General features: G+C 34.6%; 1 protein-coding gene across 4 annotated transcripts in view; it reads left to right on the top strand.

Annotated features, from left to right (window-relative positions):
- The window catches only part of LRBA (LPS responsive beige-like anchor protein), a gene marked incomplete at both ends in the record, with an annotated part of 768,451 nt that overhangs the window by 443,843 nt on the left and 298,298 nt on the right, over positions 1–26,310 (top strand). For 2 of the 4 annotated variants that reach the window (XM_079699417.1, XM_079699416.1), the window contains 3 exons: positions 13,674–13,804; positions 22,202–22,342; positions 24,843–24,979. In XM_079699417.1, coding sequence (XP_079555543.1) covers positions 13,674–13,804; positions 22,202–22,342; positions 24,843–24,979 — 409 coding nt within the window. Of the gene's footprint in view, positions 1–13,673; positions 13,835–22,195; positions 22,343–24,842; positions 24,980–26,310 lie in introns of all 4 variants that reach the window. The other 2 variants (XM_079699415.1, XM_079699414.1) reach the window with 2 other exon arrangements.

Below are 26,310 nucleotides of genomic sequence, written 5' to 3' on the forward strand. Positions count from 1 at the left end.
TCCAGGAGTTGGAATCCTTAGATGATTCTCCATGATCTGGCTTCAGACTATTTCTGTAGCCTCTTCTTTGGCCACTTCTTGCCTTATACCCTCCAAAAGTTCTGGAAACACTTAACTTTGGCATATATCCAATTATTTCTTACTTATTTGGCTTTGCTAATGCTATTCCTTCAGGAAGAATGCTTTTCCTTTTCTTATTCTCCTGCTTAGCATCTGTTAACTCTTAAACTCAATTTGCATGTTATGGCCTTCCAAGTAGCCTTCTGTTACTTTGGATACTGCCCCTCCATTGTGTTTTCAAGGAATGTTTTGAATATATTAAAATTTTCTCTTCATATATCTGTTTCTTCCTTTGGACAGTGAGGTCCTTGAGGATAATGACTCTATCACCAAATGACTTTAAATCTCCAGTACCTGACACAGATCCTTGTGCATCATTGGTGCTCAGTAACTGTTTGTTGATTAAGTAGGCGAGTGAATGAGTGAAATATAAACTCACTAGTTTTTCATCCCTACTCCTTTACAGTATGGCCAGGCCCCAACCTTTCTTTTATACCTCATTTCCTACTGGGACCAATTAAATAAGATTGCTTAATTTTCTGACCTCTATACTTTTGCTTATGCTCTCTTAAAAGCCTACAATGCCATCTTCTTCCTTGTATATCAATTGAAACTTGACCCCTTCTTAAGGATCTTTCTCAAAAATCTCTTGCTCCTTAAAGCATTTCCTAATCCCTTTAAAACATATGTGATCACTTACTTCTTTTTCTGAATTTCCAAAGCTCTGTATTTTTACTTTTCTTATGGCGTGGATCTTATGCCATATAATTCTTTGTTTGCTTATTTTATCCCATTTATTAGATTGTAAGTGCCTTGAGATTAGAGACTCTTGTTTTCCTCATATGAGTTTCCCTTATAGCACCTCAACCAGTGCTTTCCAAATAGTAGTAGACATTCAAAAAAATATTTGTAAATGAATATAATTAAGCCAAAGCAGAACCGGTTATTAAGAGCCAGAAAAAAATGAGATGCAGTAAAGAAAGAGGGGAAAATAAATCACTTCCGAATGTGAATAATTGCTTCAAAATTGAAAGTACTAGAAAGTTTCTAGGAGATGACAGCAAATATTGAAAGAACTGGCTTCCAACTGTCTTAAAAACCTGGAAGTGTAACATAATAAGCCCATTCTCCCCTGTGGATAAGGAGCACATACTTTTTGTTTTGCTAATTTATCTAGCTTGCAAAGCACAGTATATATATTTTTTCTTTTATGCTAGTTAAAATCAGTTGTTTGCTTTTACCAGTATTTCCCTGAGAGTTTTGGATTAAAGGCAGGAAGTGTTGGATTATGCTGGGTTGCTGATGCATTTCAGCCTTTAAATTATTTATTTAAAAATATCAGTGTCGGGCTTCCCTGGTGGCGCAGTGGTTGAGAGTCCGCCTGCTGATGCAGGGGACACGCGTTCGTGCCCCGGTCCGGGAAGATCCCACGTGCTGCGGAGCGGCTGGGCCCGTGAGCCATGGCCGCTGAGCCTGCGCGTCCGGAGCCTGTGCTCCGCAACGGGAGAGGCCACAGCAGTGAGAGGCCCGCGTACCGCAGGAAAAAAAAAAAAAAAAAAAAATATATATATATATATATATATCAGTGTCATACAATGGAGGCTGATATTTCTTTGCATTTTCCTTCTCTCCCTATAACTTGTAAACTATCTTAAGAACAACAACAACAAAAATGTGACATAGGGCTCGAGTTTGAGAGAAATGGATGTCCTCGGTGCCAAAGCAGTGTTCTTTGCTATGAGATTGGGCTCATATACTGTATGTGCTTATATACCATGTACTTTTTATACATTTGGGGCAAGTGACAGGAGTTACTAGAAACATTCAGTGAATATTAATAGCTTCCAGACTTTTCAGTTACAAATGCTGACCTGCACTACACAATACTTAGTATTTACTTTAATTTTACTTATCTAATAAAGAGCAACGGAGCTTTATAACCCCTTCCCCACACAGAGCTTTATAACCCCTTCCCCTACCTACCAATCTAGTAGCCTTGCTATTTCCATTTTGGGCGATGCTAATGCTGGAAAAATTACATATTTTGTAATTGTTCTTTATTGGAATGTGTGCTAATAGTCAGTCTTATAATTTATAAAAAATTTAGGTCCCACTCTAACCCGTCATTTTAAAAAAAGGACGTTAAAACTCATACCAGTACAATAAACTGTCATGATGAATATATTTATGGGACTAGTATGAATATCTTACCCAAAATAGCACTGAAGTAGCATTACCAAAATCCTTTGGTAATGGAGAGTCACAGATGTGAGGTCTAGCTGTGTTTCTTGGTAGCTAAATTACTTGACTTCTGAGTCTCAATTCTGCACCTGTTAATTTGGGATTATATTTCTAATTTATAGGGTTGTTTTGAGAATTAAATGAGATCACATGTAAAATACTTAGTAGAGTGCCTGATACGTTATTGGCAATCACTAAATTTTAGTTCCCATCCCCTTTCCAGGAGCATAATGTAATGTTTCTCAAGAGAGCGAGGTCCTATCTTCCTGAGGCTTCAGATTGTTCTCTGTGTGCACATTGTCCAGCCCTGTGACTATTTACTACCATGATCCTGAAGCTTGAAGACTGAAGACAGTCTCCAAATACAGCTTAAGCCTCCATTCTTTCATTCTAGGCATGTTTTAATACAAATTGAAAATTCATAACAGCATCAAATAGAAGGACTAGATACATTGATTAAACATAATATTGATTAATTAATTGGGAAACCACATTATCATCAGTATCAGTGACTTGGAAAGCAAGGTCAATTTGGTTTCCCAATGAATCAATGTATAGTAAAGCTTACATTTAATTTTTTATTTTATTGAGGTCCAGAAAGATCATGCATTTATCATCCTTATCCATCCCAGACATTCTCACCATTTTCTTACTCATTTTCCTTTACCTTCCTTATTTTGGCCTGGCAGCCAAATTAGTCCTAAATCTTGAGTGAATTTAGCCAAGTGCTCTTTTTATGCCTGCTGTTAGGTTGCCGAGTATAGCTGGGGGTGGGGAGGACCACAGCTGTACAGATTAGTGCCAGTATAGACGAATGGTTTCCCATCTCTGCTAGACCTTCATAACTACTTAAGTCATCCTTAACCTTTCCTATAGTCAGCTTTCTTTCATATTTCCCAAGACCACTTTTCTGAATTTTACCCCTCTATTCTATTCTTTAATCGAAACCCTACTATTTAATAACAGAAATAGAAATACTCAGACCAAAATCAGGCCTCCAGTTATTCTTCTCTTTAACCCTAAACTTATTTATTAAAATGCAGAGCCTTACAGCTCTCCATCTTGCCACAGAGAAGGAAGTGACTTTGTTTACTTCCAAAGTAATCATGCTCTTTTCACAGGATCGTACCTCTTCTCTCTTTCTAAAATTTGTTCCTCCCCTCCTTCCCCATGCTCTCTTCACCCTTCAGACTTTGTCTTTTCCACCTGCACATATGCTTAAGTCTGTTCTTTACCCTCTTTAAATTACCATCATATCTCCCACATTCCTTTCATTGCCCAAAATTTTAAAAACAAAGTCAGTATTAACTGTCTCCACCAAAGCATGAGTTCATTACTGTCTAGTTTTCTTTCACAATGGTAATCAAATGGCTCATGGCATCACCAGTAATCTTTATATCTGTTAAATGGTTTCAAAGCCAAGAAAACCTGACTCTAACCGAAGTGAATTTCCTCACTTAAACTGTGCAGAAGTGTATTATCATTCAGAATAAGCAGTGTGGGTATGTAAAGGTGTTGGGGCAGGTCCTCAGCTCCATTTTTCTGTAGTTCTTTCAGTTTTGTGTCCCTGGATGTGTAAACTTTTCCCCAGTCTGGCTTCTTTATGGTTGTATTATAGCTGCCAGCAGCTGAGTCTAATATTTCCTTGTTCCAGTCAGTCAGGAGAAAGGCAAAATTACTGTCCCAACTACTGAATAGAAGTTTTGCATTTCAGATTGGTGAAAAAATGATTGCCAGGAAATTTAAGCAATAGTTGGCTTAAAGCTAGATTCTGGAACCAATCACTGGAAGAATGACGGAATTATCGTAATTGGCTTAAAGTCAGCTTTCTATAAGTCATTGAACCATGAAAGAAGTGATAGATATTACAATATTACAAAATTGTAATTCTTAGGAAAGAGTAATTAGGAAAATTGCAATTCTAAGGAAAAGGGAGAGGACTGACTATTAGATGAGTAACTGCGTACTTAAATTTTGTAATCATAAAACCCAGAGATCCCCCTAAATGGAAACACTTCAGATGTCCATGAACTGATGAATGGATAAACAGAATGCCACCCTTTGAGCTTGAGGGGGTTAGGAGCTCTGACACCACCCTCCCTCAAGTTGAAAACCTGTGTACAGTGATCCCTTGCTATTCATAGTGCTTGGTTCCAGGACCTGTGCTGGATACCAGAATCCAAAGATGCTCAAGTTCCATAGTCCACTTCCGCATCACTGGGTCAGCATCCACGGATTCAACCAACCACGAAATTGTTTAGCGATGTATTTATTGAAAAAAGTCAGCATACAAGTGACTCACGTAGTCCCAACCCGTGTTGTCAAGGGTCATTTGTATATCAATACAGTGAAATATTTTTCAGCAATAAAAAGGAATGAAGTACTGTTACATGCTACAACATGGATAGGCCTCAAAAACATTACGTGACGTGAAGGGAGCCAGTCAGAAAACTCTACATACTGTATGATTCCATTTATGTAAAATATCCAGAATAGGTAAATCTGTAGAAGCTAATCATTGCCAGGGGCTGTTAAAGGGCTTTTAATCTTTTTTTTTTTTTTTTGAATCACGTTTGAAGTCACTGGTGATATCACTTTAAGCACATGTTTTATCAAAGTAAATGGCATCCAGAAGTATCCAAACACTTAATTTCATTATTAACTGAAAATAATGCCTTATATTTACATAGCATTTTTCTGTTGTTAAAGCAATTCCATAGACTTCATTTCATTTGATTCCTCACAACAGCCCTGTTGTAACTGAACAAATTACAATTATTTTATTAAAGTAGTAGAGGCCCAAAGATGATAAATCATTTATGTAGGTCATAGATCTAGTACATGGTACAGCTAAGGTGATTATCTTTACTTTAAAAGAAATGAAGCCAAATATTTTTATATCATATCCAGAAATTTTAAAGACTAGTGGTTTTTAATATAAATTACTTTGAAACTTTAGCTGCTGTATATTTTATACTCTGAATTAGTTATAAATTTGATTTTAAAGAATTTCCCTTAAAAGATAAATTAGACTCAGTTCTTTGGTATTGGAGATAGAGATATTGGAAATGTTAAAGAAAAAATGCATTCTCATAGTCCTTAGGCTCTCCAGAAAGTTCCAAGACTAATAAAAATGCCTTTAATCAGTCACTTACAATTTGACTGGTTTTAAGACTGGTCCAAACTTCAGAAGCTCCAGGCCAAAGCAAACACATTCACCTACCTTCTAACCTGTATACTGTGAAATCCTGTACATATCCATTCCCAAGGAAGGGGGAATATGGGCTGACTGGGAGTGGGTATGGGATTTCTTTGGGGGGAAATAAACATATTTTAAAATCAGATTATGGTGATGGTTGCACAACTCTGTACATATGTTAAAAACCATTGAGCTGTACACTTAAACAGGTGAACTTTATGGTATATAAATTATATATCATAAAACAGTTTAAAACACAAAAACAAAAGCTTCTCTCCATTCTTCATCCTTCTGGACATTTTTATGCAGAATTAAATATTGCTGGCCACTCACTGCTTTGAAGAGTCTTTGCTTCTTTGTCTTTTTTGGCACCATTCTATTTTGGTTCTTCTACTGTCTTATTGATTGTGAGAAGCAATTACTTCCTTCCCTATTTATTTCTTTCCTCTTTTGCAATTTTTTAAATATTGGAATTTCCCATATTTCATTTTTACTTTTTCCTGTCCTTTCAATATAGTTTTCTCTGAATCTAGCACAATACCTAGCTAATAGTAAAAACTCAATAAATTTTTGTTCAACAAATACCTGAATCCGTTGACTTCCAAGGCTAATCAGTCTCCCCATTTTATATCTCTAGCCCAGGCTGCTTTTCTGAGTTCCCAAGTTATATTGCTTATTTATTAGACATACCCTACCTAGACATTATTAGGTATCCATGACATGGTTATTCTCCCCAACCATGTCTACTTAACCTGCATCATTTCCGTTAAATAGCATCTTTTCCCCTCATTGCCCTATTTTGTCACAAACCTCAATTGTATTCTCATTATCTCCTCTTTTCCTCACCTCCCATGTTGAATATTTCATCAAATCTTATCTATTCCACTTCAAATATGTCTCTGAAATCTTAGCCTCTACACTCCATCCCCACTGCCTTATTTTATATTGCTGTCATGTAACATACAAGGCTGATCATAAATAATCCTGTGTTAAGAAAGTTTGGTTGTCTCTCTGTTGACTATAAGATCTAAAGGGAGCTACTTTAGTTAACTATGCAGTGACTTTCGAAATCTTGATTCTAAACCTGTGTTTCCTACCTTAGCTTTTGCCACTCTGAGGCTGCCTTGAAATGATCTTTCTTACCCAAACTCCCTTAGATAGAAGTGCCTTTTTAGGTCTCCATAAATAGCAAAGTTCCTTTTTAGGTCTCCATAAATAGCAAAGTGCCTTTGCTATTTCTTCTGCTTGTAATGCCTTTTCCATTTTGCCCAGCAGACTCCTGTTTATCATTTAAGTTTCTTTTAAAAAGTCATCTTATTCATTCTTTAATTGATTATTTCTTAAGTTCCTGCTTTGTTTCAGTTACTGTGCTTCTTGGTCAGTGAATTACACAGACACAAACTCTTGTCCTCATGGAACTTACAAAATAGATCCTCATTGAAAGCTTAATAAAATCTTCAATCCTCCCAGGCAGGGTTAATTAGGACTTTCATCATAGCTATAAGAGTATCCAAAAGAGTTTCTAGAGGAAATGGCATGTGAAAAGCTCACTGGCTTTGAAGTCCATAGACTCTTGTTATTTACTACTGATGGATAAGACTTAGTTTCTTCATCTTTAAAATGAAAATATCAGTATTAAATCATGGCAGGGTTGTTGTGAGGCTTGGTGGTAATGTGTATAAAAGAGCATGATGTCTAGCACACAGTAGCCTAATGCAGTAAATGCTATCTACTTTAAAGTTGTATTATTATGGATATTTGATAATTTTCTTATCCTGATTATAATATAAAACAAATTCTAGGCTGAACCTAGCATAGTTTATTTGTATGTACCAAGATCTGGTACATAGTTGGCATTCAACTGATGTTTGGTGAATTATTTTTTAAATTAGATTTTTGGGGAAGGTAGAACAGTTTTGTGCAAATGGAGTGGCTACTGAGGTGAGTTTTAGGGCTTCTTGAATCCAACAATATCATTTATTTTAATTTTTTTTTCAGTTTTCTATTGTTAGAGTTTTAACTGGTAGTATAATTAACACTAGATTTTTATTTTCTTGTAACTTACTCCTGGTAAAAATTCTAAGTGAATAAATAAATGGTTAACAGGCTAACAACAGCTAGGAAAACCTTGGGATTATTTCTTGAATAACTGACTTTGTTGCAAAATTATATTTTTAAAAAATATCCAAAGTAATAACTAATTGAATGAAGATGGGTCACTAGTTACCTCTAAAAGCAAATAGAGAAATACACTGAATAGTACAACTGCAGAAGTTCATAACTACATAAAATGTAATTTTATATAATTCAATAATATATACGATGCTCTTACTGACTCAGTGTAATATAAACTCTCTATGTCAGGCCTCAATAAAGAAAGGATTCTGCTTTGGAAAATGTCCCATCTGCTGGATTCCATACAACTGAAGGATCTTTTTCCTTTTTTTTTCTTTTTTTCATTAAGACAGAACAGTGCATAGATCACCTGCATTTGATTTATAGTTGGTACTTGGTAAACAGAGGTTTTAGTTAATATTCTTTCTGTCTATCTGCATGAAGGCACAGTAGATTTCAGTTTGTGAGATAAAGCATTCTTTTATATTGTACGATATCCGATAGTACCTGCCCATTATTTCACCAAGATTTATGCAGAAAGTGAAACCCTTCTAGAACTTAAGCACTTTTATCTTCTGGCTGACAGTGCACTGAAAATATTTACTGTACTTCTTTTATAGGTTACCATTTATTTAAGTTGTAGCTAATGTCTAGCATTAATTTTTAATCTAAAACTATAGAAACAGAAGGTAGCCAGATATAGGAGTTAGAAAAACAGGTAGTATACAAATTTAAGAACAAAATATGAATACTAAAATTTTCTAGGATTTAGAACTTTTTTCTAGCCAGAAGAATTTATTTCTGACTTCTCTTAAGGTCATCAAGATTTATCAGGTATTGTCACAAGAAAATAGGAAAGCTGGAAAATAGGAAATTTTTCTAATATACTTGAATTGTGACTAGCAATTCTTTTATTTTAAAAGAATTGCTAGTTTTTAAAACTAACAATCTTTTATTGATGTAGATCCAAGTTACATTAAAATAACACTAAATCCAAAGGGATGACAAGCATGCATATATCTGACTAATTTGAATAATGTGTCAATACATTTAGATTATGTAATAATTAGAATATTTATATAGCTACTACTCATTTCAGTAATTAATGTTCTACTTTAATAGAATGATAGTAAAACATAATATACCTTGATAAAGTAATATGAATTTAACGACTTCAGTGAAATAAATGTTAGTATTTCTCTTTTGTTCTCAATTATTTTATTCTGCATATTAAATTTTGCCTGTTTTTTGACAACCATACCTATTTGTGGTCTGAACACCTTTTCCTACATCAGGGAAATACGAACTGTGTGACTGCTACTGATAACATCTGAAGAGCCTTGTTCTGTTCCCTATTCTGAAGATTAGATTTAGCTCGAGGAGAGAAAAAAGGAGCCTGAGCAAAGAAAGGAGAGGGGAGAAGATAAGGTGTTCTCAGAGCACCGTATCATTCTCATAGGGTGCTTATGCAGCAGTGCAAAATGAGCATTGCACAACTCCAGAAGTGTCATTTACACAAATTTTGATGTAGACAGTGCTCCTTCTAGTTGTGCAGTTTAATGGCCATATAATAGAGCTCCGCTGTATTACACATTTTTTGGAATTCTTATTGTTTATTTTCACATCTGTCTTCTTCCGAGGTCAGAGACAGTATCTTAATAATCCTTGTATCCCTAGCTGCTGACTCAAGGTAGAGTCAATCATTGTGATTAGAAAGTATTTTAGGAGTCTAATTCAATATCCATCCATTCAACACTGTTAATAGGCTGATTAGATTGCCATACTTTCTCTGAGGAAAACTGAACTTTAAGAAGTCTTATAATTTACATGCGGGAAATAATATATTATTTGAACCGTTCAACTGTTAGAGGAAAATGTGGATCATCCCTTACTTACTGATTCTCTGTTTTAATATTTCTTCCTTTTCCAACTGATTGTCTTTTGGCTCTTTCCTATTCATTTGTTTTAGTAGATCAAATCAATGACCAGAGTGGGCCCAGGAGGAGAACAAATAGCCTATCTACTGATGCTTGAGTTGTATTTCCTTCTAAGATTTATTTCAACAATCTATCTGATTTTGTTCTTGTAGAACAGAAAGACATATTCTGTAAATAAAAATGGCATTGTTTTATATTATTTTATGTAGATATAGCAATATGTTAAAGTTTTATGTGTACAGACACATAAATGTGAAGGTTTTTTAAAAAGTGGATAGATAATTAGATGATTTATGCTTAGACTTTGAAATAGACAATTAGACCTATATTGTCATTTTAATCTTAGACTTTGAAATGAGTCCAAAAAAAGGGAGAGAAATAATTAGAAAGAAAAGTTAGAGCATTTAATTTCAGTGACATCCTCAACTTTTCAAAGACAAATATATTCCTGTTAGTCAAAGGTTTTAGTACTTGGAGCTTGTATACTAAAAGGGGACCTAACTACTAGACCTTTTATAGAGAAGGCTTTATTTCCAGACCTAACAGAGCCTAGGCTTACATCCTGAATTTGAAAAGTTTTGGGGATCTTAGTTTTAATTATTAGTAGAAATGGATATAGATGAAGTTTGTGAGTGTGGCATCATGTAGTACTAATGTAATTTTTTTGATAGATATATAGAGGTATAGGTATATAGTGGTCTAGACATATATTTCTAAGGTCTCAGAATAAGTGATTTCTCATCTTATCCATGCATGTATTCAGTCAAGAGTCTGTTTCTGAATACATGGAGTCTTTTAAATTTTTCTAGCCATACCATGGTGATAACTCCAAAAATATATAATAACTTATTTAGTTAATTCATAAACTTAAGAGTGTTGGATTGATTTAAAAATTTTCCAATTTCATATCCTTTTTCTCCTAGAAGGGGCTTTTGGAGAGGGGATGGCAGTATTTCCTAAATAAGAGTGAAATCTTTATGTGAATAATCCAAACTTATAGTAAGTTGATGATTGAAACCTACACATTCCCCTTTCCAATACTGTTTACAAATTGTGACTCATCTTCTTGGTGATAGAGCTTTATACTGAGGCTGTATGTTGTTGGAAGGAGCAGGGTTGGGAGAAAACAGTGAATTTTTAGGTTCTAGTCTCTTTCTATGGAAATGACTTTAAACATGCTAGTAATTATCTTCGTCTGAAACAAATGAGTATGCCTTTTTTTTCAAAGAACATGTGTCACTCTAACCATATGAAATTGGATGATAAATGCTATTTTTTTCAAATGAGGTTAATAACTCTTCCATTTTGAGTAAATTCCTTGACGGTTTGTATTCTACATCACCTGGAGAGACTTTCAAAAGTGTATTGAAATTGTTGTTTTCTCTAGTTGATTTTTGTAATCCGTTCTAGATCTGTGATCTGAAATGAGTGATTTTGCTTTGTCTTGAGACTATTTTAAGTTGTTGTAACAGGAGGTAGACTACATGTCATGAGAAGATAGTCTGAGATGTAGTTTCGGGGGGGTGTACAGATTATCATGGTGATGTATAGATTATTTGGATGGTATCTTTTTAATATTTTGGTTAGAACATTTAAATTTGAAGACAGAAGTACATAATTAGGGTAAGTAAAACTTACCTCAAATTTTTTTCTACTATGTGAACAATTTCTCACTTTCTAATGTATCAGTGCTTTTGTTTCAGCCAAATGTCACCACTGTGACCATTATTTGTTAGTGTCAAAGAGCACAAAAATAAATATTACAGTTCTGTTTCCTCCTAATTTTGATTATTATTCTCATAGATATTGTCTTTGAGTTTCTGGCAAATTTGTGACTGATTTTATAATTCCTCTGGTTTTTCTACTGTATGACAAAAATTATTATACACATTCTTTAATAACCATCAGATTTGACTTCACTCTCGAGCATTATACTAGAAACTATTGTTACCTAATTTAGTAATAATTTTATAATAGCAGCTTAACATCTCTTATAATTTTAGTTGTTATCAAGAAGAATGACATCACTTAATTTGATTCAGAAGGATGGATGAATGAAAAATTAATAATTTACCACCTTTGCATAATACTGAAGCATAGAATATTAGAAGGATTGATGGCAGAAAAGGTTAACAAATTTGAGCAGCTTTCATTAGCTTTACACCATCGTATGTTTGTGGTGCTGACTGAAATAGGCTTTGTAGGAGATCTCAGTCTAGGGAACTAATTACTTGTGCCGATTGCCGCACTGATGAATAGACCTTCATTGTATCATTCCCCTGAAGACGAGGAGCAGCCTGTGATTCACGACTGCATCCTGGCTGATATTTGATAATAATTTTAACAGATAAATGTAGGTAGGCAGAATGATGAAGTGCCTATCCAAGCTTCATGACTATCAAAGCCATACACATAACCATCTGTGTACCGCCTTTTCCCCACTCACCTAAGGAGAATTTTATATTATTAATTGAGTTCAAACAACTGTTTTCTTTTGCTTATATGTATCTTCTGTATGTATTTCTTATTTAATTTAAAGGAAATCATAATACTAATTTTCATTTAAAATGTGGACAGCAAACAAAGAAGAATAAAAGAGCTTTTTAATTTTTCTTTTCAAGGACTGCAATTCTTACACTTTTTTGTATGCCATTTAGATTACTTTATATTTCTTCCTCTTTATGCATGATCAAAGTCAACAAAGGAAATCTTTGCTGTTCCCTTGTCTCCCCAGCATTCTCAGAAAAGAGCATATGATTCCTATTGTTTTTAAAAAATATCTTCTTTAAATAATGCACTATTTGTTATCTATGCTTTTATTAATCTGAGATAATTTTTAATTACTGAAGGACTTATTTACAAATCTATTTTGAATTTTTAAAGGTAGCATCTTTAAAACATCAAAATATGGGTAACTTTTATGTAGGTATTTTGGGACTATCAATTGGTCAAGGCTACTAGTTTGTCAAAGCTGACAGGTACAATTTTATTAGCTCATGAAATACAAGTGAGATTTTATTTTGCATTAGTCATTTTTTGCAGAAGTTTTGATTATGAATTTTTAAATTTCATTATTGAAACTTAGAGGTTTTCGTGTTGTGTGCCTTTAGTGAATAAATACATTCTGCGGAGGTTTTTTTAAGGAAAATATTTTACAACATGCTAGATCACGATTAGTTAATAGGAGAGAAAGTTGACATTTATATATTGCCATGTAAAAGATCTACATAATTGGGGAAAATATAGTAGAACTTGAATTGTGTGAACCCTTTAAAAATACATTTCTAAAAGTATGCTTTTGATATAGCAATTATTACACATCATATAGCATGTAGTTTTTAATTAAATATAAAAACAGACTACATAAAACAGAAATCCAATCTGATTTGCTTGAATATAGATTGCTGTTTCACTCTATAGGAATGGTTTATTTAAAAACAGTAAATGGAAAAGAAATGCATTTTCTTGTGTTGTTCTAAGCCTCAGGGGCTAAATGTAATGAATATTTTAAGAGATTATTTTAATTAAATTCCTGCACATCTAAACAGAGTAATATTTTATTATCACATGCATAACCATGTAACTGAGATATTCATTAAAGTTAACACTTTCTGGACCAAGAATTCACGGTATGATTTACTGACCTTGTGCAAAAAGGCACAAATTAGGAAGAAAAATGCAGGGGGACAGACTTTGATTAATATAGGTAATGCTATACCATATTTATAATAGCCTTCTCCCTATTCTGGTTTATAAATGCAGCCACAGAGAAAGGTGCCCTGCTGAGGCTGAAATGAGGCTGAAATCAGAGCACATGCCACTAGAGTGTGGGGAAACTGATCACACTGTCAGCAATTCATTTCAAAATGATGTATTTAGTGCTCATTTCACCTTCCAAGAAAAAGGAAAAGGAGTTCCTTAGACTGGAAGGTGATATTGTTATTTTCAAGGACATACCTAAGTTAAAGATTGCAGAAAGGGGAGTGTGAGGTGGAGGGAGAATTAAGAGGAATGGGAGGAAAAAAAAGGCAGAGCAAACAAGGAGAGCTTTATGCAGAAATTCAGTGCTACCACGCTGTTTGATAATTGCTAACATATGTGGCTTCTCTGTTTCATTGTAGTCGTCCTCGTGAGTTCTGGCGCCTCGACTACTGGGAAGATGACTTGCGGCGCCGGCGACGATTTGTGCGTAACCCTCTAGGATCGACACATCCTGAAGCGACACTAAAAACAGCCGTGGAACATGGTCAGTGTATAAACCACTCCTTGCCAATAGCAGCAGGTACAGTACTTGGTAATGAAGAGCATAACTTCATTACTACAAGGTACTGTAAAATGGTCCAGTGCCACATTTCACAGTTATTCACCCCAGAAACAGAAGTTCAATTTTTTATAGTTAGTGTAGGGTCCTATTAAATTATGGTGTCAAGTGTATTTATTTATTATGTTACACATGCAATACTTACTTAACATAGACCCTTTGTTTCAGAGTAGGGAGATAAAATATTTCTCCTTTTAAGTGACACATTCAGCTTTGAGTAAATTAATCCAGGATGCCTGTCTTAAATCCATGAATATCAGAAAGACAGCATTTACAAACCAAATACGTTTCTAGGTTCTGTTGTGTGTATATGGTTTTCCCTCAACCATGGTATTTTAGCATGAGATGATGAAGCGGGAGAGCTGGTAATAAATGTCCAAGTGCTTAGATACTTTCTGAGCCTTGATTTGTAGATGGTTGTGATAGACGCCTCCTGGAAAAAGAGAATAGACATTCTTTTCATATGTTCCTGTTCTGCATCATTTTGTTATCAGAGCTTAACAAAACATTTTCCCTTTTTGGATATAATGCATAGCACTATGATTCAGTTTAGATAGAAGCCTGATGAGCAAATTGGAAAAACTGAAAAAGTCTTTTGGATTTGATAATATACTCTCTTTGATCATAGGGTTTCACATAATGTTTTATAATTTTTGAAAGCCAATTAAGATGTATTGATCATGGGGAAAATGTACCTCTCCATATTAAATTGTTTTTGATTTTATAAAATAAATATTGGTTAGTTTTAGTAAGATGAGAAATAGTTTTAATTTCCCTTTTTCAGGGTATTAGTTTAACATGCAGCAGCTTATGGTTAAATGATAGTATGTAGTATACAAAGTAAATGTTAAATTACTTTCAAGAAGGATATTAAGCATTTAGATTACAAGTCTGTGATCTTAGGTTTGGCCTCAGTCAGGCAGCTTAACCTCTTGCACTCAGCCTTAAAGAGCCATTTCTGGAAGAAAATGTCCACAATATGTCATCAGATATAACACCAAATGTGACATCAGTCCTTTAAAATAAATGATCATACAGAGAATAGTCAATAACAAAGTGATCTAAAAGCAATAGTAGTTGCAGGGCCCTGCATCTTCAACTACAGGAGGTGGAGAAGGAGAAATAAGATGTAGAATTAATTAGGCCACTTTTGCTTTTAAGGTTCAAGTACTTTTTACGTGGTGCTATACATTTCAGAGTTATATATCTATTTTTATTTTTCTTTCATTTTGTTTTTGTTTTTTTGGCTTTGGTTAATGACCCTTACATTGAAAAAAATTAACCTTTATGTAGTTTTATTCTTTTCAGTAAAAAAGATGTTACCATATGCACTTAAAATTTAATAAGTATCTTTCTGTCTTATTAACTGTCATTTAACATTGAGTTGTGAGTTCTGAAGTCTATGAATGACAATACAAATAGTTTTATGAAAAGTTTTCCTTTTATAGCTGGAGAGGGGGACCTGGTTTCTAAAACTGCATATAGGCAAATTGTTAGTCCTTTATCCTGAAAGAAGTAGCAGTAACTGAATTTAAAATTTGTGGTATAGATTTAATACAGAGCTTATTAAAATCATTTCAATCAAAAATAGTACATTCAACTTTGGGAAATTATAGGATTTTTCATAATGAATAAATTTTAATTTTGTTGTTGAACTTCACCTTTTAAAATAACATTATCATGTCAACTGTTTTAATGCTAACAGTCTGATTTTAAAAAAAGATATTTATTAGCAATGCTTACTGTCATTGAATACTTAAAATCCTGTATAGGAGCAGATTTCACTGTAATTACTCTAAATAGTAATTGAAAGTTTAATGTAATATTAATGATATCTATGTTTTATTATGCACTTTTAAATTAAGAGAGAGAAGTAAAGTTTAGCATTTTATGTAATTCCATTCTATTTGATAATATTTTATGCTAGTTTCATAATGATTAATATTTAAAGTACTCTGAAAGATTAAGAATATAAATTTAAATCTGAAATATATTTTTAAAAACTAAATGTGTGGTAGATGCTTCCAATTAAGGGATATGTTATATTTAATATAACATTATTTGAAAAAAGGTAAAAGCTCTAACTAATCATATTTTATATACTTTTAATTTTAAATAATAAAGAACTATTAGTTTTGGAACTCAGCACCCAGATTGTAGTGTGGTATTGTTTGATGTCGGCGTAATTTATGCTAATACATTAGGTAGGCGAAGAGCTTAATTTTTTAATGTTTTATTAATTAGAGTATCTTGTAGTTGATGTTCAATTTTAATTTTGTGTTAATTGTAAAACTTTTTTTTATCCTAACTTAACTACAATTAGGAAGCTAATAAAAATAAATATATTAAGAATCAAGAATGCAAAACAAACAGTGAATGTGATCAAAAAGCATGTGAAATTATAGAATTTATCGTGGATGAATACTCTGCTTCAATGTTGAATTTGAATAATTAAAGTAGATATTACTGAGGACAGTATGTCAGTTTCATACTATTTTATGACTTCTCACTTTTATTTGTAATTGATTTACAAATCAGGACAGGAGACAGGACATTTTGAAAACGCAGAATCTTAAAACATCACGAACTATATTATTATTATCAAAGGAGGACATCTAAATAGAAATACTGTTGGAGATTAGTTATGTAGTTTAGTAGTACAAGCCGTCTATTTTATAGATTGATTTGATTTGAAGGAAAGCCTCTGGTGTAAGGGTGGCAGAGTAAATACCTGAAGAGTGATGTTCTCTGTTCAGGCGATCAATACCAGCCCCATGACTCTACTTCTGGCTACCTTCTAGTTAAAAACAAATTTTTTAATTCTGACAATTTAATTGCCCTTCCCAAGTTCACATTAACTTGCTTGGGGAAAAGAGCTTCAGGTAATTTTTCAAAGAGAGACCCTCCAAAGTGGTTATTTATAAAAGTCATTTTGTAATGGGAGAATTCTTTAACTTTGTAGAAACTGAGTCATATTTTTAAATTAAAATTAATACTTCCTCTTATGATTAAATATCCTTTATGGAAATTAGCAGCAGGAAACAGAGGTGCATATGTGATTCTTGAGGGCATTTTCTCCAATTTTGTAGTTTTAAAATTTATTAGGAATCAGTTGTAATGATTTGTAACATTCTCCTAATGCACAGAGACCAGTTTGTCAGTTATTTATTATCAGAGCATCTTAGATCTGAAAAGAACCTAAGGCTAAAGTCTAGTCTAACTTTATTCTTTACAGATAAGGAAACTGAGGAAACAAAAGTCCAACATAATTCTTGGTAGATATAGAGCTAAATCCCAAGTTAACTGATGACTAGTCAGATTTTCTTATCATTGTGCTATGCTGTCTTCTAAAATTCGTTGTTAAATATAATGGGGGGCTTCCCTGGTGGCGCAGTGGTTGAGAGTCCGCCTGCCGATGCAGGGGACACGGGTTCGTGCCCCGGTCTGGGAAGATCCCACATGCCGCGGAGCGGCTGGGCCCGTGAGCCATGGCCACTGAGCCTGTGCTCCGGAGCCTGTGCTCCGCAAGGGGAGAGGCCACAACAGTGAGAGGCCCGCCTACCGCAAAAAAAAAAAAAAAAAAAAAAAAAAAAAAAAAAAAAAAAAAAAAAATATAATGGGAATTTTATATTCAAATTAAAGCCATGTAAAAAATGTTTTAAATGGTGGAGAGATTGATTTTATTTCAAATGCTAAAGCAGTTTAGCACTAGAATCCTATTGAATTTAAGACTTTTTTATTTTGTAGAGAATGTGCATGCTAATAGAAGTATATGAGGAGTATTTAACATAGTTTTAAAAGTATCTTGCAATCACATGGAATGATACAAGTAACTCATTTGATTTTCTAGGAATGACAGACCATGTAAAGATCCTAAATCATGTCATTCTCTCATATCTTCAATAATGCCAGATACTACTGCTTCCTTCTTAGGATCAAATACACTAGGTTCTTTATCTAAAACTTTTGAGAAGCCCATGATCATTAAGAGATGAACTTGGGGGCCTCCCTGGTGGCGCAGTGGTTGAGAGTCCGCCTGCCGATGCAGGGGATACGGGTTCGTGCCCCGGTCTGGGAGGATCCCACGTGCCGCGGAGCGGCTGGGCCCGTGAGCCATGGCTGCTGAGCCTGCGCATCCGGAGCCTGTGCTCCGCAACGGGAGAGGCCACAACAGTGAGAGGCCCGCGTACCACAAAAAACAAACAAACAAACAAACAAACAAAGAGATGAACTTGGCTTGTTCTCCTAATTATCCTTTGTAGTTTCACTAATTTTTCTAGAGTAAATTTTCTTGACCTTGGAAATTGCATAAACTATAAAGGGGAATTAGTTGAGGACAATAGTTGTATATAAGGTATTCTTTATGTGTCGTGTTCAGAATAAACAGTTATGGTATGTACTGCACGTCACACTAAGTGGACACTCATATTTATTTTATGTACAGTTGAGGTCACTTTGTTATCCCAGTAGTTATCTTTTTTTTTTAATTAACAAAGTGGCTAATTCTTAATGTATCAATTTTTTTTTTACTATAATACGGGCTATTGATAATTCCAGTTCACTTGCACAGTGGACTTCTAAAAAGGGATTTATATATCATAGGTAGAACAGTTTTCTGTGTTCTTTTTTCTGTTTTAATTTTACTTACCTAGTCTGTGTTGCATAGATAAATCAACTCATGCCCAGAGCTAGCTCTAAAGAACTTGAACTTTACATTTTGAGGACCAGCTTTTCTCTGAGCCCTCTCATTGCTCTTAGCCTCAGGGAATCACAAGTTACATTTCAAAGAAAACATTTTTTACATATTTCTCCAATTTTATGTAACAATTGCAGTTTGGTTATTAAGTTAGGATAAATATTAAATCTGAATAATATATGAGATTAGTGAAGGCAGTTTGTTGATAGTGATATGAAAAATTTAAACAGTTATCATATTTGGTAATAATTTCATTAACCAGAGAAGATCTGAATCAAGCTTTAAAATTGAACCAAAAGTATATTTTGACTTCATCCAATTAACTTTTATACAAGTGTAGGATATATTCACAGAAAATATTAAAATAATTGATTCTTGTTTTAATGGTTGATTGAGTATAAGACAAACAAAATTTAAAAATACGCTTTTCCCAGCACATATAAATATGATAATTTTCTTTTATTTTATGCTTGGGACAGTTTTGTTCTAATTTTGAAAAAAAAGAAGTTCTTTAGCAGAAAGCTATTAGACCACTGAGAATTGAACACCAGCGCATGTGGTGTGTATTAGAGTACTGTTGGTAATTTTACTGCTGCTAACTTAAAATCCTCAAGGGGGAGTTAATTACAGGAAAACCATTCTAAATATCAGTAAGCTGCATATTTTCCATGACAAGAGCTTTTTCAGTTGAGGTTGAACAATTCCAGAATCTGAGCTTGTAAAAATAAGTAAATAAATAAATAAAAGTGGTGTTTGTATGCATACAGTAGACCTATAGTACTTAAATTTTTTTCATAAAATTTTAATTCAAAAGCTATTGTGTTTTAATTTGTTGTCAGCATGATGAGAACATATTTAAAATTTTAAAATTTCAGTTGGAAGGGATAAAAAATTATTTTTAGTGGTCATTGAAATGAATGTAATTTATTTACTGAGCTATTTTAAACCATTGTGCATTGCCACTGACTATTCTTACTGTCATTTTTTGTAAATGTTTTCAGATTAAAGAGTTTTTTCCTTCTTTTTTTCTTTCAAATAAGCTTGGTGTACTTCAGGACATGTATGGCAATAATCAGAGAAAGTAATGATCGAGCTGTTGAATTTAGTTTTTTCTGATGTGTTTGGCCTATGCTCATCAAATTTAGGTTTGGAAATGAATATGTTTTTATTCTGTACTTATTTATTATAATCCTGACTTAAGCTTTTTAAAATGCATTATGAGAAACATAAGAATTAGTAAACTAACCAGTAAATTACATATACATTCATATTTGTATATTGGTTATTTTCATTTTCTATGGCATAGTGGTTAGAAGCCCAGATGCTGGTGCCACACTGACTGGATTTGAATCCTGACTCTACTTATCACCAGCTGTGTTGCCTTGAGCAAGTTATATAACCTCTCTGGGCCTGTTTGCTCATGTGAAAAGGAGAATTTAGCAGAGGGTAGATGAGAATTAAATGAGTTAAATGTGTAAAGTGCTTTGAATAGTTTGGCACATGATAAGTGTATTTAATATTATTATTATTATTATTATTATTATTATTATTATTTCTGCTTTGATGAAGGAATTATAAACCCAGGAAATGAGAATGTAGCATACTGATTTTGTACTAAAATCTGACTGGCAACTGTTAATTTATTATAATTTACATTATAACAAACTATAGAAGATGGTGATTTCTCTCGTGTTTCTCAGTGACCAATTTATTTTTAGTAAAATTGATAGTAAATTGAAAAAGATCTTGTTTGGGCTAAGAGCAATGTTTGTGATTTCAAGGTAAGGAAATATAAATGCTTGAAATATAAACAATGATATAAAAACTCATACTCCTATTTTCCTAAAAATTAGTGTTTTTTGGGTATATTTCTTTATAGCATTTAAGAAAATAGAGCCATTTCAGTTAGATACTTTTAGTTCTTTTCAAGTATTTATTGAGACCTTCATATGTGTGCAGCATACTATGCTGTATGTGGGTATGAAGGAAAATAAGATTTTATTCATCCATAGAGGGTATTCAAAGCTAAATATAGAAAGCCTCTTCCTGTGACTTTCTTATTTAATAGAAAGCTTCTATGTTCTTTTAAGTAGTGCCATAAGTATTACATATAAATGATATACGTGGTGAACGTACAATAAATATGGTAAAAATAAACTTTTACCTTTAACATTATCAAATAACCATACCTATTAAACTCAGAGAAGCTTTGATTTGTCTAGTTAACTAGGTAAGATACATGTAGTTTAACTATTTAGAATAAATTATATAGATAAATATTAGTCATGTTACTGCAGACTGAGTGCTTTATCCTTTCTGGGTTTGGGGCCTTATGCCTAGGCTGATACTGCAGTGGAGCAAAAAGCCTAGCCATCTTATTTCTATATCAATAGCTGTTGCCTGGTGGATCAGGTGCTTTACCTCTGGAATTTCCCTAGCTGGAGACTGGGAATGTCAGTAGTGTAATGAGGATTCTAAATTTCCCTTATGTGACCCTATGCGCTTTTAAAAATCCCAGTCCAGAAGTTAGTATCTGCTTTTATGTATTTCTTAAGGAGAAAGCTGCTCAGAGCAATGGGAGTCACCTTGGAGGGATATGGGGTTTTGACGTCAGAATTTGGAGTCTCAGCGTTGACTCCCTTCAGCTGCTCCCGTGCTCCTCTTTGTGGTTCCGTTGGTGGCTGTAGGTGCTCCGCAGAGCTGCTTCTTCACTCTCTGTACTTGCTGTACCCTTTCCCTCCTTCCTTCTCTTCGGCTGCCTTGTCACAGTGCCCTTGAGTCTGGCGCTGCCGCTCTCCACAGGCTGCTCCGGTTCAGGCGGTGTGAGGCTCTTTGCCCAGATGCCTCTCATCCCAGGCTTTCTGTTATGTTTGCCCCCGGGGTGTCTTAGCCCTTTGGTTTAAACACATGGAGGAGGTAGTGTTTGAGCCTCCACTTCGTTTCCACACTGCCTTGCTCTTGGAGATTTGTATAAGGGCTGCAGTAGGGCTGCGGGTGGGGTGAAATGCGGGCGAGGTTAGTGTGACGGGAAGAGGCAGGATGGAGTAAGAGGAAGGGCACGTGCCGCTGCTGAGAGCTGTTGTAGCTTTACTAGTGTCAGAGATGGCTGCAGAGTCTCGCCTAAATCCTCACTGGCTGTGGATCTCTCTTAGCTCTGGATTTATGCATTCTCCTTCACAGCCACACCCCAACCATTTCAGAATGTTTGTCGTTATAATATCATTCACAGGAATAAGTCAGTATCCCTTGTTTTTCAGTGTTAAGCAGGTATTGTTTCCAAAACTAAGTTCTGATTTTTTTTTCTACTAACAAATTTCAAAACAATGTGCTGCTTTTGAACCCTCTTCTGCCCTAAATATAAGTAAATAAAAGGCTTAGTGAGCAGTGCAAGGGTCAGATTTAATGGGATTAGGGTTCTTGTTCAAGGTAACATTAGACTAGGTTTGGGGAATCATGGTTGTCAGAAGGAGCGTGTGGGCCATCCTGATCACTTTCCCCACCCTGGATGACTCTGGGTAAAAACAACTGACCATCTTGGTCCACCTATCCTTACCTCGGTTCCCTGCCCCTCGGCCAGGGTGCTCTTCCCAGACCTGATGGACAGCTTTGTTTCCTTTTCATTTCAGCTGCAGATGAAGATATTCTTGCTAAAGGAAAACAGTCCATCAAGAGTCAGGCTTTAGGAAATCAGAACTCAGAAAACGAGATCCTCCTGGAAGGCGACGACGATACTCTGTCATCCGTGGACGAGAAAGATTTAGAGAATCTCACCGGTAAATTCAGGGGTCGTGCACGTACTTCAGCTAGCTCTGAGCCAACACGCATCTAATTACTTACTTTTTCAGCTCTGCCTGAAAAAGCAGGACTACCAGCTTTACACCCACAATTACATTAAATGAAGATTGTTTTTGTTCTTCTAGACATTTCCCCCCAATCTTCAATAGTTTCCGTGTCATTTTTCTATTCTGTTTACCCTACTCATCTTTTTCTTTTATGAATAATCTTTACTGAAAAAGAAAAAAAGTACAAAAACAGCAACAACAAAACAAACTTGCTTCACCCATCTAATGGGAGGTACCTAATCTCTACAAAATGAGAGCTGTAAGTAAAATTATGCCAACTGCTTTGTAAATAAAGCTTGGAGGTAGATGAGGTATTTGCTTTGATATACAGGTCTTAGGGAACATGCTGCAGATACATTTAACTCTCTCAAAAAATCCATTCCAAGAATGCTATGGCTTTTCACAGGATTCACATATTTTATCTGATGTAGCAATTTTTGATTTGCGCTCTGCAGATTTTCAGTTTTACTTCCCTTATGGGAAAAATTCTCTTGTTTAGCTTGAAATTTTAGTCATTCATTAAATGCCTTTTTTTCTTTAATGCCTGTGGTTCTGTCCCTCAAGGAGGAAAGTCTGAAAGATTCTACATCTTCAGTAGATGAAAGTTACATAATCTACTATTTTGATAATTTAAAAGGCATGAAAAATCTTTTATTTACTGACATATCCGCAACCATGAAATGAATGATAATGAAAAGCAAAAACAGATGATGGCATCTTCCCTGATGGCTGTAAATCTCTCTGTAAAGTAAAATAAAATTAATTGGAGCCTACTGTTAAGGGATTTGGGGCAAGAGTAGAGAGTAAGGTGGACACTGCTATTCTCTGGTCTTTTCCTTCACATCCATTTACTCATTTCCTCCTCCTTTATTTTGCTTCTATTCTTGTTACTGGTAATACATTCATACAGTAATAGAGGTGAAAGGGGAGTTTAATTATATAATCTTGACAATGGAAATAGGATTAAGAAGTAATCCACACTAATAAAGTGGTGTGGGTTAGAAATGAAGTGGAAATTGTCAGGGGTCTTCTGTAGGACCTAGGCTGCCCCAGCTCCTGCAGCTGTCTGCTTACCCTGTAATTGAATGTCTGAGAATGATTGAAAAAATGTTATTTCTTCTCAGGATTACATGCTAATGTACGGAGGGCAAAGGAGACAGCAAAAGAACACATAGCTGCTTATTTCATCCATTTATAGGGATGAGCTTTGGGAAATCATGGCTGTTCTGCAGTTATCTGCTGCCCATCTGCAAACACAATGTATTTGTACATTGGGAATAGAGGGCAAAACCTGCTCTGATCTCTGCAGAGCATCCCTCCTATTGTCCCGCTGGCACACATTAAGATTGATGTGAGATTAAGGACCAACACCCTTCTAACAATCGATAGAAATGTCAATTCATCTGAATTTTGAAACACTTATTCACCCATTGATTACCTGAATAGGTGTACCATGTTTACAGGCACTATATTAATTCGGAACTATAAATGCCCATCTTGTCTTGCTGTTTTCGTCACCTATAGGATTTTTACAATGAGGAATTTACATGGCATTTCAAAAACTTACTACATCTCTCTCTACATAAATATATATATGTATGATTATTATTTTAGTCCTTATTTTAGGTTTGGCTCTAATATACTTTATGCTCTTCTATCTATAGTGAATCTATTGTTTTCAGTAGCAGGCTGATTTGTCTTTTTGATAAGCCCTGTGGAGATTTGATTATTCCAATAAAAATTCATTCACTTGGAAACCCACCCTCCAGCTGTTTACTCCCAGAGTCCCTGAACTACACTAATACTAGATTTGGACGCATTGAACAATATTGAACAATGGAAAGGCAGGCTTGGAAAAGAAGTATTTTTACCAATCTTTCATGGGGTAAAGTTGTTATGGAAGAGGTTTTGTGTCAACCTGGCACAAAATCTTTATCAGAGAATATGGTTTAACGTTTCTCACTTCATTAATAAGCTAGTAATCTTTTTGTAATCATGCCTCAGCCAAACTCTAAGCTAACCTCTGGCCTTGGAAGCCTATTGAGTCTTCCTTGCTCCTGGTTGTTTTTCTATGTTGTTTGATAGCCTGAGGCTTGTTTTCTAAATGGAATGTGGATGGACTTATTTAGGCAGAGCCACCTTCTAACCAGGAGATTAGACCAAAGCTAGGCCGACTCCCTATAAAATAATTGAAACCTAGCTTACTGTTATCATTAGCTGCCTATTATAGATCTCTTAGTATGAGAACCCTAACTTTGCATTTTCAGAGGGAGATTTGGGGTGGACAGAATTTGGAAATGTAAAAGGGGTGAGCAGGCAATTTGGTGCTAGAGGTGAGAATTTAAAATTAAATGAAATTTCTGCCTGAATCCACTTGATTTTTTGAAAAATATCATTCCAACTTGTTTGGCTTGTCTTTTCCTTTTGGCAGGTCCTGTTAGCCTGACCACACCAGCTCAGCTTGTGGCCCCCTCTGTTGTAGTAAAGGGCACTCTTTCTGTCACCTCCTCCGAACTCTATTTTGAGGTGGATGAAGAAGACTCTAACTTCAAGAAAATTGACCCCAAGGTGAGGAATGGGTTTCATTTTATGGAATTTTTTTTTTTTTAATGATGGGAAAGTGTGTGTGTGTGTGTGTGGCTGCTGTTGGGTAGGACTGACATTAATAAACTATGATAGAAATAGTTTGAATTTCTTGATGAATTGCTTCTGTCTATATGCAAGGCAACTATCTCCTTTAGCTTATGATTCCCTTACCAGCTAGTTAGATTATTGAAGTTCATTTAGATTCAAAAACAGTTTCCATTTAATTGCATTTATCATTAGCTCATTCAGGGGTGGGGGGGAGAACCTCAGGGAATATCGTCTATAAGATATATTTTGCCTCAAAGGGTCCAGGGTGAATTAAGCTACAAAATTCAGTGAGATTGAGAGTGGAATTATTTTGTTTAGCCTTTATATTTTTCTGGATATAATACCAATATATCACTCTCCTTGCTTTGTCCTCCTGACTTACTACTCTGACATGCATGCAAGCATGGCTTGTATGTGTGAGATACCTCTTTTTCCCATTACCTGTAGTCAATTTTACAAGGTACTGCATAAATTCCTATTCTTAAATGAAAATGTAATTTCCCCTTTAAAATGTATTTCTGATTACTTTTCAGACCTTGGCAACTTTATTTTACTAAGAGACATTTGTGGCATAGCCATAAAGCCAAAATTAGGTTTATTTCATGAAAGTAAATGGTAGAATTTGTTCTGAGTCTCTTTTAAAATTAGCAAAATAAGCAACCCGTAGAAAGAGAAGAGGTGTTAAAAATGGAGTAATTTCTTTTACAGGCTGTTAGCTAGTGTGTGTGTGTGTGTGTGTGTGTGTGTGTGTGTGTATGTCCACACACACACACACGTAATATTTTTTCTGAGTTTATTGGTAGGAAATTCTTTGATTTTGGAATCATGTGAATTATTAAATTTTAGTGACTTAGAAGTATTTCAAAGTCATTCTTAATGAAAATGTTATAATTTTATGAAAAACTTTACAAACAAATCATATCTTGTCTTACGCATGTTTTTAGCACTTGGGTTCAGCATTGCTGCTTTTATTAAGACTGGACTTGGTAGACTATATGAAAGGAAGTCTATGCTGGAACTGATTGTTTTGAGTTTGAGAATGTAGCTAATCCAATGTAGAGAAAACTTTAATTCTGAAATTACATCAGCTAGAAAAATTTTCTACTTTGTTGTATGGCTGAAATGTCTGAAAATGTATTTTAGTTTCTTTAGGAAAGGAAGGTAACCAAAATTACTCAAACTCTCTAATTTATGGCAATTTGTGAGTTAGGCCGAAATTTAATTCAGAATACTATTTATTCTATTATGCTTTTAGACATACATGG

Source organism: Hyperoodon ampullatus (assembly GCF_949752795.1).
Source record: "Hyperoodon ampullatus genome assembly, chromosome: 1".
Lineage (NCBI taxonomy): Eukaryota > Metazoa > Chordata > Mammalia > Artiodactyla > Ziphiidae > Hyperoodon > Hyperoodon ampullatus.